This window comes from Mizuhopecten yessoensis, unplaced genomic scaffold, assembly GCF_002113885.1.
Source record: "Mizuhopecten yessoensis strain PY_sf001 unplaced genomic scaffold, ASM211388v2 scaffold8123, whole genome shotgun sequence".
Lineage (NCBI taxonomy): Eukaryota > Metazoa > Mollusca > Bivalvia > Pectinida > Pectinidae > Mizuhopecten > Mizuhopecten yessoensis.
Genome location: NW_018407390.1, coordinates 3,584,982 through 3,598,496, shown reverse-complemented (window position 1 = coordinate 3,598,496; position 13,515 = coordinate 3,584,982). Strand labels below are relative to the sequence as shown.

General features: G+C 36.8%; 1 protein-coding gene across 1 annotated transcript in view; it reads left to right on the top strand.

The window, feature by feature from the left end:
* The window catches only part of LOC110455004, a 33,186-nt gene extending 20,240 nt beyond the window's left edge, over nucleotides 1-12,946 (top strand). The window contains exons 11-28 of the mRNA XM_021504870.1: nucleotides 38-518; nucleotides 951-1,117; nucleotides 1,720-1,848; nucleotides 2,263-2,334; nucleotides 2,930-3,104; nucleotides 3,690-3,848; nucleotides 5,056-5,235; nucleotides 6,107-6,257; nucleotides 6,579-6,688; nucleotides 7,074-7,178; nucleotides 7,927-8,008; nucleotides 8,638-8,734; nucleotides 9,356-9,464; nucleotides 10,230-10,330; nucleotides 10,593-10,671; nucleotides 10,926-11,114; nucleotides 11,661-11,750; nucleotides 12,245-12,946. Coding sequence (XP_021360545.1) covers nucleotides 38-518; nucleotides 951-1,117; nucleotides 1,720-1,848; nucleotides 2,263-2,334; nucleotides 2,930-3,104; nucleotides 3,690-3,848; nucleotides 5,056-5,235; nucleotides 6,107-6,257; nucleotides 6,579-6,688; nucleotides 7,074-7,178; nucleotides 7,927-8,008; nucleotides 8,638-8,734; nucleotides 9,356-9,464; nucleotides 10,230-10,330; nucleotides 10,593-10,671; nucleotides 10,926-11,114; nucleotides 11,661-11,750; nucleotides 12,245-12,532 — 2,764 coding nt within the window. The 3' untranslated portion in view covers nucleotides 12,533-12,946. The remainder of the gene's footprint in view (nucleotides 1-37; nucleotides 519-950; nucleotides 1,118-1,719; nucleotides 1,849-2,262; nucleotides 2,335-2,929; nucleotides 3,105-3,689; nucleotides 3,849-5,055; nucleotides 5,236-6,106; nucleotides 6,258-6,578; nucleotides 6,689-7,073; nucleotides 7,179-7,926; nucleotides 8,009-8,637; nucleotides 8,735-9,355; nucleotides 9,465-10,229; nucleotides 10,331-10,592; nucleotides 10,672-10,925; nucleotides 11,115-11,660; nucleotides 11,751-12,244) is intronic.
* The last annotated feature ends 569 nt before the right edge of the window (nucleotides 12,947-13,515 follow it).

Genomic DNA, 13,515 nt, shown 5'->3' with positions numbered 1-13,515 from the left:
GTTTGAAGATCTTTTATTAAATAGTTTGTATTTACAGGTTATCTGTCCTGCTTCAATCATCAACAAATGGGAGCAAATCTCAGCCCCCTGTCAAGTCATCCTTCCTGACACCTTACAAAAAGTCTGACACCAGTATGTCAGGAACTGGCACAAATCCTGAAACATGTAATACAGTAAATCAAGCTTCGAGGAAACCCATGCCAAGATTTATACCTAAATGTCTGTCTGTACACCAACCTGATCTAGTGAAATCCAAAACCACTGCTAGTCCTACATTAAATAAGGAGGGTGCAAGTGAGAATCAGCAGAAATCCAAAGGCAATGAGAAAGCAGATATTGTTGATATTGCAAAATTAGTGGAAGAAGCAAGAACACATCAAGCAGAATTATTGAAGGTCAAAGAGAAAACCAAGGTCAGTCCAGATCCTGGGCGACTTTATACAGTGAAAGCAGGCAACAGGAGAGTGAGGATGAGGGATGTGATCAAACTACAGACAAGATGTGAAGGCAAACCACAGGTTAGTGTTTACCAGGTAAACCTCAGGTGAGTCTCTACCAGGTAAACCTCAGGTGAGTATTTATCAGACAAATCTTGTGAGTGTCAACCAAGTAAACCTCAGGTGAGCCTTTTTTACCAGGTAAACCTCAGGTGAGCCTGAACCAGGTAAACCTCGGGTGAGTCTGAACCAGGTTAAACTCGGGTAAGTCTGAACCAGGTAAACCTCAGGTGAGTCTCTACTAGGTAAACCTCAAGTGAGTCTCTACCAGTCAAATCTCAGGTAAGTATCTACCAGACAAATCTCAGGTGAGTCTCTACCAGGCAATCTCGGGTGAGTCTCTACCAGGCAAATCTTAAGTGAGTACTAATGTTGTCTTCAGGTAAAATTCCATTGTCACACAGAGATAAATTACACATAATGTAGTTGTTCATTCTGGTATATTTTCACCAGCACAACCTAAGACCCCGGTTTGGAGATGTTCGGGCTGCCACAGCTGTACAACACAAGTTTTACCTGCCAGACTTCTACACAAACTTGCGAGGACATGTGTATGTTGGTGATGGGGCCTACCTCGTCCCTGATAATGAACTCTATGCTGGCAAGGAGGAACTCTTCAGGTATTGGAGTATAAGCTGGCCTTAGTGGAACCATGTTAGTCAAAATCTTTTGGTACCATTATACAGATAAAATAACTCATTTTCTCACATGTTAAAACATTTATGGAATGAAAGAACACTGTTATGGAATGAAAGAACACTATCTCATACATTTCATACCTCACTTTATGAAGTTGGTGGGATATATAGAAACAATACATGTCTGTCCATGGAGTTGCTAAAGGAAGATTGTACTTTGTCCTTATCTGGGAGGCTGAAAGTGCTATATGAATTATACTAGCATCAATTATTTAGGGTTGCTTTACTGAATGCATGATATGGATGATTAATTTGACTAATTTTATGTTTCAGTGACTTGGTTAAAGTGAAAAAGTCACATTGATATACATAATATCAATCCGTATCTGGGTAGTTATAAATCATGCTTGCATTAATAAGATTATTTGTAAAGCAATTTTTTTTTTAACTTAATTGGTAGATGACTTCCTAAAAATTAGCCTAGAGTAAGTGGAATATCTCTGCCCAGATTTACTTAATTGTAGAAATGGTACATCTACTGCATGAAAACACTGCAGACTTCAATTTTGTACACTTTTTGACAGGGCATTCAGCACACTTCCTGGAGTGGACTGTAAGCTGATCTCTGACGTCTGGTTCTACAACCACTATAGATGGCTGGTGTGGAAACTGGCTGCCTATGAAGTTACCTCCCCTCTTAATTTTGCTGGAAGGTAAAAAAAAAATTATGTGGAAAGGTGTTATAGTCAGGGTAACATTGTGGGTGAAATGAGACATTAAGTTAGATATCCTTGTAATTGTATAGTTAATAGTTGAATAGGGTCTTTAGGTTTGCGCTCAGTCTGTCGGCTCTCAGGTGTGTCGCACATTATTGTACATATTGTGTCCCCCCATCATCACCACTTTATAGAATTATTGCCCATGCTTACCATGCTGGGGCATATGTATGTTTAACAAACCTTTTAACAAATGATAGCAAATACACTAACTCTTTAACTGACAAAAACAAAATGTAATTGCTCTTGCTTAAATATCAGTTTATGTGCATTAAGATGTTAACATATGTGACTATTTTGAAATATGCAGGTATGCAGGTATGAGTAGATATAAAACTATCGATGTTTCAGAGCTCTCACACCTGAAGTCATCATGCTGCAAATGAAGTACAGATATGATCGGGAAATTGACAATTGTCAAAGGTTGGTGATGTCTGATTGTTTTATTGAGGATTTTGATGTGCAAATCTAGCTTGTGTGTTGTGATATGTCTATTGGCAATATGTATCAATCAGTTTACAAATATACCTGTTCTTGTAGGAGGAATGACCAAATATTTTGTCACCTTTTCTAATCAACTCATTTGTGATGTGTACAGAGATGACAGATATGAGGATAAAGGGAAAAACAAGTGTTACAATTAATACAATCTTCCCCTACCTGAGGGTGTGACACTGTTTCACTCACAAATCTGCCGATAAGTGGTGATTGCATGAAATATAAGCGTTGATTGCATGTTTTTTCCAGCAAATCCAGTCTTGTCTTCCTTGGTCTGCTACTACTGATGTGACGTCAATGCATTGATGACGTGGCGTCATACTATTATTTTGACTTAGATCTCGCCATTCTGCAGGAGGCTATCTCCTCCTAGGGGAGAAAATTGTATTTATAACATGTTATCCAACTACTAATACTACCACAGCTACTCATACTGATTTTTTAGAAACCTTATCAGAATATAAAAAAGGAGCGTACATTGATATAAATTGAGATGATATCTCTGATGTTGTTGCTGTAGGTCGGCTCTGAAGAAGATAATGGAGCGAGATGATACAGCCAGTAAGAGGATGGTGCTATGTGTGTCTGGGATTAATCAACAGACACAGCCAAGTCAAACTGATGTCGCATCTAAACTGGTGGGCAGAGGCGACACAAGCAAACAGGCCTCGTCTGCTGACAAGTTGGAGCCACAGGTACACCCAGATAACGGGATATAGAGAAAATGTGTTCCTCATGAAACTTTGGTTTTAGTATAAAAGTAATGAGTTTGGATAAATATTTTCCAAGTCAATGTTATATCATTTGTATGTGTAGTCTCTTAATATCAGTGTTCCTAAGTTTTCCTGATAATAAGTGTTCAAATTAACCAGATGTTGCTCTGCTTTTGTCTGTAATCCCATTAGATGTATTTCACTCTTTTCACTAAGTTGTATCATTCACACTAAGGCACGTTTGATTAAGTCCAGACTGCTAAGCTATTTTCTCACATTCGTTTTTGTCTCTCTTTCTTCTTTAATAAATTGCCATATTTCAAATGCAGCTATTTGGAAATGTTAAACTATATTTTTTATCAGAACGTTTTGTTAGATTTACCTGTATGTCATTTTCAATGATGAAAACAGAGCCGCGTTGTGTCAAAGTGTATATATTTAAGTATTTTAGGTGATATTTTCAATTCGGAAAAAAGTATGGCCATCATTAATAGACGTGTTCATGTAAAGGACATGTGTTACTTTGCATTAATTCCCTTCTCTTGTTCTTAATGCTGGTATATACAGACTTGTGTGGAGCTGACCGATGGCTGGTACAGTATAACGGCCAGATTAGATGTTCCTCTGACTGACCTGGTCAATAAACACAGGATAGGTGTGGGACACAAGCTCTGTGTCAGCGGGGCAGACCTTGTAGGCTCCCAGGATGCCTGCACACCGCTAGAGGTTTGTATTAAAAAAACATATTCTCAAATGTTTGTAGGATATTTAATGTGTAACAGAGGATCCGTTGAGGTTTAGACTTATAGAATCTCTCACCCCCTTGGGTATGATACTCAATGGGTGAACAGGGTACCGGTAAGAGATAAAGAATCATTCACCTCCTTTGGGGAATCTCAACCCGAGGGAGAAGATTCTTAAGTTGCCAAACACGAGGCTTTGCCGAGTGATTGGCAACTTAAGAATCTTTCCCGGAGGGTTGAGATTCCCTATCTCACCCTCAAGGGGGTGAATGATTCTTTATCTCTTACCCTGTCCATCCATTGTGTATCATATATATAATGTAATGTTAACGTTACAGGCTAAATTCAGGGTTGACATGACATACCATTGTTATCAATAAGGGAATCCCCCCGTCTCACCCTAGCCCGTCTCAACCCTAGGGTGAGACAAGGATATCTCACACCGGTGAAAGTGTGGATACACTTGTCCAGGGTAAGAGAATAATAGAATCTCACCCCCTTGGCGGTGAGATAGGGGAATCTTAACCCGAGGGGGAAGATTATTAAGTTGCCAAACACAAGGCTCTGCCGAGTGTTTGGCAACTTAAGAATCTTTCCCAGAGAGTTGAGATTACTCTTTCTTACCAACAAGGGGGTGATTGATTCTTTTTCTCTTACCCTGTTCTCCCATTATGTATCATATACACAATGTAATGATATTGTTACCTGCAAATTACGGGTTGACATGAAGTTGATGGATTGTTGATATGACGTCATTGTATTGTTGATGTAACGTCATACCATTGTTATGAATAGGGGAATCCCCCTGTTTCAACCCTAGGGTGAGACAAGGAAATCTCACACCGGTAAAAGTGTGGATAAACCTGTCCAGGGTAAGAGAATAATAGAATCTCTCACCCCCTTGGCGGTGAGATAGGGGAATCTCAAACTGAGGGGGAAGATTATTAAGTTGCCACACCATTTCAAGTCTGATCGGGGAATCGAACCCCGGCCGCTTGGTGTGTTCCCCTTTGAGATCAGATCCCCTATTACACTAATGAAATGCACTTTTATTAAAAAAAGTTGTAACTATTCATACTAACCAAAATTGTATTGTTCATATTTGAAATAAAATTTCTTTTGTTTGTAAAATTATTATTTAAAAAAAAAGTAATTAATAAAAAAAACTTTGTGTCCATGTTAATGTTTAGGCACCTGCTTCCCTGATGTTGAAGCTGAATGCAAACTCAACTCGCCCTGCTCCTTGGGATGCTCGGCTTGGGTACCAGAGAGATCCTCGACCACTGTGTATTTCCCTGTCTGGTCTGTATGGAGAGGGAGGGGCTGTCGGCTGTTTAGATGTCGTGCTCGCCAGGAAATATCCACAGATGGTAAATATTTGCCAAACTTCGATCGCATAAACCTTCTGTCTAATTTTGTTCAGCTGGCCTGGTGTCAATTATCATTCGTCTTTGAAATTCAGCTGTATTTCATCTTTTCACTTTGACTTTTCACCTTCTTAAAAATTGATAGAAAAACTTTGGTAAATTTGGGAAACCTGACAAGAAACACAAAGAATTTATTCAAATTGTGGCTCATCAGTTTACCACATTGAAATTTACGGATGGGACTTTGTCTTATAAAGATATGAAAAGAGATTATTCAGTACACTTAATCTTGATTATACATAATGTGATGGGCACTCATAATGCAATATTAAAATCATTATGGCATAAGTAATATAAATGCCTTAGGATAGCAATTAATTCAATAACTATAATTGCTTATATTTTTTCCAGTAAAGTGAAATGAAGCTTTTAGATTACAATAGGTTTTTAAACTGCAAATACTGAATATATTATTTTGTAACTTCCATGTAAATGTCGCCAGTACATGCTGAACTCTTTGTAAATGTTGCTAGTACATGCTGAATTCTTTGTAAATGTTGCTAGTACATGCTGAATTCCTTGTAAATGTTGCCAGTACATGCTGAATTCCTTGTAAATGTTGCCAGTACATGCTGAATTCCTTGTAAATGTTGCCAGTACATGCTGAATTCCTTGTAAATGTTGCCAGTACATGCTGAATTCCTTGTAAATGTTGCCAGTACATGGTGAATTCCTTGTAAATGTTGCTAGTACATGCTGAATTCCTTGTAAATGTCGCCAGTACATGCTGAATTCCTTGTAAATGTTGCCAGTACATGCTGAATTCCTTGTAAATGTTGCTAGTACATGCTGAATTCTTTGTAAATGTTGCTAGTACATGGAAAAGTTAAGCGAAGGTGGCTGTGTGTTCAGAACTGGCCAGGCTGAGGACAGGTTCCAGCACCAACACCAAAGGCACCGCCAGGAGGAGATGGAGAAACTCTACGCTAAACTACAGACCGAGTTTGAACTGGAAGATGCTGAGGGTCAGTTGAAGTATTAGAACCTTTTTTATCACACTCATATAAAAAAAATTAGGGATGAACTTTGGCAAGAATGTCCAGGCTTTGCAAAAGGCTATTTGGGTCAGTTTTGATTTACTACAGAAACTGCAAAAACAGGTCAATATCAGTTATATTGAAATGTATTTCAGTGTCGTTTCATAAAGAGTTGATAAGAGTATGAAAGGATTTGTAATTTTCAAACTTATGTTTAATATATAAAACAAAGTAATTAGTGACAGATTGATATCTAAATTTTATCTCTAAGTTTAACATTTATTTTACTTCCAATTTTCTTCTTTCCAGAAAAGCGTATTTCTAAAAAGAAATGGACACAAAAGGAAGTTGAGCTTCTGCAGACAGGATATGAGATTTACGAGGCCTACTCCACGTGTCGACAGCCAGATATGATAGAGGTAGAAACACAAGTGTACTAAACCAGAGAATGTAATACATATTACCACGTCCAACTTCTGATACTTTGTTGATTCTGTGGGATGGTACTTTAGTGGTTATGTGAAGAAAAAACCCATACAAAACAAATACACACAGTGTTAAAGTGGTGGTTTTAAGATTGTTGAATCAGTAATATTTCTTGATAGCTTGATAGAGATGTTCGCTGTTGTACTGAATCACAGGTAGCATATTTGCTTTACCACAAAAAATATGAAAAGTAACACTGCAGAGAAAGTAACGCTGTATACAGTCTTCTCTTTGCTATTAAATTGAATTAACAGGACAATTTTGTTTGGCAGAATTATCAAATCAATATTCATTTTTCACATTCCTTTATTTGTGCAGGAGTACCTGAGTGACCGACAGAGAGAACTACTAATGGAGCAACGCAGACAAGTCCAAGATGAAAAACAACAGAAATTACATGCAGAATTTCAGAAAACATGGCAGGTTTGTTAAAGATGCCAAAAACTGTAGTGATATGTACCTAAAACTGTAGTGATCTGTACCTAAAACTGTAGTGATATGTACCTAAAACTGTAGTGATCTGTACCTAAAACTGTAGTGATATGTACCTAATGTGTTTTGCATAAAATGCTTTTCCTTTTGTCCGTCTTGGTTACACTCTGTGTTTGGCCCCATTGATCTCCTTCTAGAAGTCTAACAGTCATCAATCTTCGATGTGAATACATATTGAGGAGTGCTATACCGATACAGCGTACGTCGGTCAGTGTGACCTCTATGTTCTGCTTCACTGACTTTGGTTAGACTTTGAGATCAGCTCCATTTCTTTGGTTAGGCTTTGTGTTTAGCTCTGTTAAAGCATTTGTAAGTTTTACAAACATTTTATATTTTATTCTATTTTCCTTTATTTTTTGAGAAATGTGATGTCTTTATTGTCTAATTTAAGGTTAAGGTGATCCGTACTAATGTACAGGAAAGTTTTACTACAGTATTATTGTAGCAAAAACACAAAATGAAACCAGGTAACAACTTGTAATAGAATGCAATCCTTACACAAATGAAAATTAACAGAAGCTTTTTGGTTATTTTATAGGGTCACAGTTTTTCCATAGACAGCTATGATAATAAGGCGAAAAATATTGTCAATTATTGCTAAAATATAACAGGTAGTTTCTTTTAAATCCTCAAAGGCTGTTTCACAAGATAAAGTTGCAGTCTATATCTTTTCTTGCAGACAACTTCTGAAAGGACTGTCATACCATTGATGAAGATGAAAGTTGTTGGCTGTTCCAGGAAGGACATGGATTCCAAAGCCTGTAAGTTTACAACAGGGATGATGCTCCAATCTGATTGTTAAACATTGGAATAAGTTTTTATGTTAAAAGTGGTTACAATGTATTGGATTTGAATTTGATATCATACATAATTCTGTTTGTGTTCTTTTAAAGCCACAGTAAGAATAGTTATAATGTGGAATATTTTTAGGTCACCTGAGCTTTAGCTCAAGTGACCTATTGCTATCCGTTTTCGTCCGTCGTCGTCCGTCGTCCGTCGTCCGTCGTCCGTCGTCCGTTATCCGTTAACATTTTACATTTCAAACTTAAAGTCAAGTTCTGCTGGGCCGATTGAACTGAAAGTTGGTAGGAATGATCGCCTCATGGTCCTGACAAAGTGTTGTTATTTTTCGGGTCAATCAGAAATACAATTTGGCTGCCATGGCCGCTATTTTGCTACTAAGTTCTAATAGGCCGATCTCACTTAAAATTGGTCTAGGAATGATCAGCTCATGGTCCTGACAAAGTTAAGTTAACATTATACTATTTTTTACTCAAATTGGTACATATTTCAACAACAAAAATAAATACTGTAGACTCAGGTGACCGTTTAGGCCCATGGGCCTCTTGTTCTATTTAGAATTTGAAATCTTTTCCATTTTCTTGAAAAGCCACAACAGTGACAGTGTGGCGACCTTCTCAAGATGTGATGGAGCTGACTGAGGGGACACGCTACAAAATCTTTGGAATGAATGCCAGCTCATCTAAGTAATGTTTATTCTGATTTGGTTGTGATCTTTATAGATTCGTTTGTAAAATTTGATCTTGTGATATACAAATTTTCTTTTAGTTACTAAAAGGATGATAGATAAGCAGAAATTAACACAGCATAAGAACCATGGATTTGTTATGATATTACAAATATTACCACATGATACATCATAAATAGTGTCGCATAACAAGAAATACACTGTATGTTGATATCTTAGTGTATTAGGAATACCTAGAGAGAAATAAGAAATTAAGCCTAAATCTAAACAAACGTGACCCCGAATACCACTAAAGTAATAATGTTGATGACTTAACTAGCACAGAAAACCATGTGTTTCAAAAAGAGGCAAAGCGACAATTACCAATTTATGGCTCCGGTCTATGACTGGAATATTAATCAACTGGTAATATAAGACAATACATGTTACATACATTAACTTAACTGTATAACAAATCTCAATATAAATTTAGTTTTACAGACTTGTATATTGACAGAACAAAATTGATGATAGGTGAATCTACTTGAGTAAGATATGCCGCCTGTTCTAATGCTCAGCATACTTAGTAATGAGTAACTGTTACAGAACATTAGATTTGTCATGATCTGTTTGTGTTCAGGTCAAGATACAAGCAATTTGATGTCCAGCTGACAGCAACCAGACAAACGAGGTTCATGCCAGTCACCATTGACGAGAATCTGCTCGACATGATCTACGAACCAAGGGAGGTAAGTCTGAAATAATATTCCATTGCTAACTTATGTTTCAGTTTGATATTCTACTGTATTTAGATATTACTTATGATCTTTCTAATGTCAGATCAGTACACATCATTAGGGCTAGTCTAGACATGGATAAAGGAGGGAGACACTTTTAATTGATAACATATGGGTAGTCAGGTCTGAAATAGTTGTCAATATTGTTATAGTGATAGTGGGTCTATGGTGTTGTGGTTACAAAACGTTTTTCATTTTGTAAACTTTATGTGTCATTAAAGGAACAATTAAATTAATTTAATGCAGATACATTGATAAACAAAGTTTTTCTTCATAAAAGTTAGAAAGAAATCTTCTTTGTGTTTTGTTCTATTTCTGGGATTTGAGCTGTATTTATAACCAGTCTCTAAAGATAAACTGGCCACAGTGGACATCGTCTACTAGTCATATCTCTATCAACTGCCTGAAGTTATATTAGGAGAGATATATCTTCAATATCTGACTAGTATTAAGGGTGTTAGTTGGCTAGTCTTTCAAGGTAATGATGCTTAATACAACAAAGTCCTGGATTAATAGATTCTATTGCTCCTGTGTAACGTGGACAGAACAACCAAAGGACTAGATTTTTGATGTTAGCAGGAGGCTTTGTCAAGTGCAAAACTTCAAAATTCTTATCCTGATTTGTAGATCCAATTTTAGTGGTGTTTTGCCCTATATATTAATGGATTACAGGTTTCACGATATGCAATTTGTTCAACTAAATTATTTATACATAAGGTGTTGTCAGTGAGGGACATTAAGTGCCGCCAGCCCCTGTATGGAGAAGCTGACTTTGTAGGGATGGTTGTGTCAGTTTCTACAGTCGACTTTGCAGAAAGGTAAATTGACAATATGTAAATTGACCGTTTTTTTAAAAGAAAAGCAAGAAATTCACATGTAACATTCCAAAACCTTCTTTCAAGTTTGACCAGAGCTGGTTTATGAAATAGGGTTAGACTCAGCAAATGCTGTCATATTGTTTTCTGGCAAGCCTTGAATTTAACAGCCTACAATAAACTATACAGGTCTACCAGACTTTGTCCAAGAAAATGTCTAGAAATATTTTTGACTTTGTTCTGTAAATGTTCTTGTCTCCTCCAGTGGTCGACACCAGGACATAGTCTATGCTATGGACGCCACTGGCAGTTACCTGGGAATTAAGTTCTGGGGTGGCTTAAAGGTGAGCATTATTCTACACAAACACCTTGTTTAGTGCTTTGCCTGCTTGTGAATTTCTGTTTTTATCATCAGTACAATTATGGGTTCTTTTTCTCACTAATCGTTATAGATAGCGCTATTGCTTCAAAGGACCAAGAGTATTGTGAATGATCTGATTTCCCTGTGTTACCATGTATGAGAGTCAGATCAGTGGTCAAGGTAGTTAATGATGAGTGTTTTTTATACACTAGTAAATAAAGCTACATTTTTTTGTAGAGTTTCTCCCTGGAAGACGTCCTGAGTGAAGGCCGGCTGTTCTGTGCCAGTAACCTGATGGACAAGTCGGCATATCGGTCGTCAGTCCTCCCCCTTCTGGAGGCTAGTATGGAGTGCTCTGTCTTCACCCAAGCCTCTCAGTACCCAGCACAAAGGAAGGCCCTTGACAGGCTCAAGTCTGTGTCAACGGTAGGCATAAAAGTTCAGTATTGGTCATCTTTTACACAGTGTTGCAGAAATATTTTGATCAAGTGTTGTAATAATCCAAACTCTTTTTGATGTTGGGAAATGCCACTGCCACCAGCTGCCCATGCAACGTATGAAGTTAGACTTTCATTTCTTACTTTTATCTTTCTTTGGCATCGCAAACTTTGTAATTTGTAAAACAAAGATGATTCAAAGTTCAAAGATTATTTACATGTTCTTCTGATATAGCCAGGTATAGGCTTAAATTTCATATTGATTGTATCAGATCACTCCTCAACTGCTATAATCATGCAATTTTAAATAAAATGGAATCAACAGTTCAGTGTACAATATATCTGACGAGCTCCATAACAGATTTAGTTTATAAACACAGTATGGTAACATGAAGTTTTACATTTGATTAGATTTTGGTGGTATATTCATGTATATCGATCAAGGTAAAAAGGTTTAAAGTCACATTTGACCACTTTGGGGTGGGCATTATATCTATGTGAGCCCCCTCTGATTTTCTGCATCACTTTGTGACAGGATACACATGGATTCCTAGAGGCAGCAAAGGAACATCTATCAGCCCTTAAGCAGCAGAAGAATGAAAACACAAAAAAGTTCACACCAGAAGTGAGAACTTTTTAACATTTCAAATTTTCATGACTGAGAAATTTTTATGCACAATGTCTAAAAAGTACTTAAAATGACGCCTATTTCACAAAATAACATCCTACTCTGTCTCTACATTAGAATACAGGTATTACCCAATCATCTATACATCTATTAAATGCAACATCACTAAAAGGTGTCATTATTTATTTACCGTGCAATACCAATATGCTTTCATAAAATAATATGTAGATGTATCTTTCAATGCTACAATATCGGCTTGTATGTTTACCTATACATGCTTTGAGTAGTTTAGGGTTTCTCTATTGAAGAAATACAGGTCTGCTTTAAGTATCCATGAAAAATTTAATCAGATCTACAAAAGGATTTATACATATTGGTAAAATGTATTTGACAGGTTATAATTCTTTAGCAAATCTCTTTGCCACGTAACATTTGAAGTTATTTCAGCATCCTGTTAATTGCTTTCTACTGATTTTTTTTTTCTACAACAGAAAACCTGTAAGCAAGACACGGTGGACATCCTTGACTCCGTCCTGAAAACCCCTGTAGAAGGAAGAACAGCTAGTTCTTCATCAACACCGTCAAGTGGAGAGGAGAGTGGTATGCCTCCTGGCACGGATAAACAGAGCCATGGCGCATACCAGGCAAGAATGTCTCGGCTGTTGAACTTTGGGTCACCAACCCCTCTGTCACCTCTTGTGTCCAAAATCAGTCACACTGTAAGCAAGGACTTCAAGCCCCCTGTACTACGACGTAAAAGCCTTGGACCAAACCACTGACATTATTTTATTAGGTGAATAGTGCTACCATACCTCTACATGTCTCAAAGGATAATGTGTCGGTCAGCAAGAGCGATAAACTATTAGATGTTGAACCAAACCACTCCTATGAGACCACTTGCACATAACCTGTGTTAAAGGGATTATGTGGAGTATGCTTACTTTAGGATAACATAATCATACTCATAAAATGTGTTGTAACTGCAATATTGGTTTAGAATTATGGTTTAATGTTTTATTATATATTATATTATATATATAATATGTGATAGAGCAGCATTTCATATCTGGTGTAGATAACTATTATCGTTTTGAAAAAAGTTTATGAGTTCTTATAAAAACCTGGTGCTTTTATTGTTAAAATGATTGTATGCTTTTATTTTACTGTATTCTTTGTGATAGTTATGAAATAACAAAAAGATGATCGTTATGATTTTAATTGTGTCAGTGTTGTTCATTTTTTTTCAAGAAATTAAAATACCTAGGTAATCATTAAATTCAGAATAATAGAGAATTGTCTGTGATCTTTACTGAGAGATTAAAAAATTATGTATGTATTCAGGGATCATACATGTCTTGAAAATTTGGACTTGAAAAGCCTTAATATTCATGAAAAGGTCCTAATAGTCCCTAAATTTAAAAAAAAAAAGGTCTTGAAAGGGTCAAAATAAGCCTTGAATTAAAACTATGGTTGTTTATTAATTTTGGTGGTTTTTGTGGTGTTAAATTTAAAAAAATGAAATATTTGTTACAAGTTAGTTTCTAGATTTTTAGCCCACCATCATCTGATGGTGGGCTATTCAAATCACCCTGCGTCCGTGGTCCGTCTGCCGTTTGCCGTCGTCCGTCCTTAAACAAATCTTGTTATCGCTAATTCTCAAGAAGTACCAGAGGGATCTTTCTCAAATTTTATATGTAGGTTCCCCTTGGTCCTAGGCTGTGCAGGGCAACTTTTGAGACTGATCGGATAAACAACATGGCCG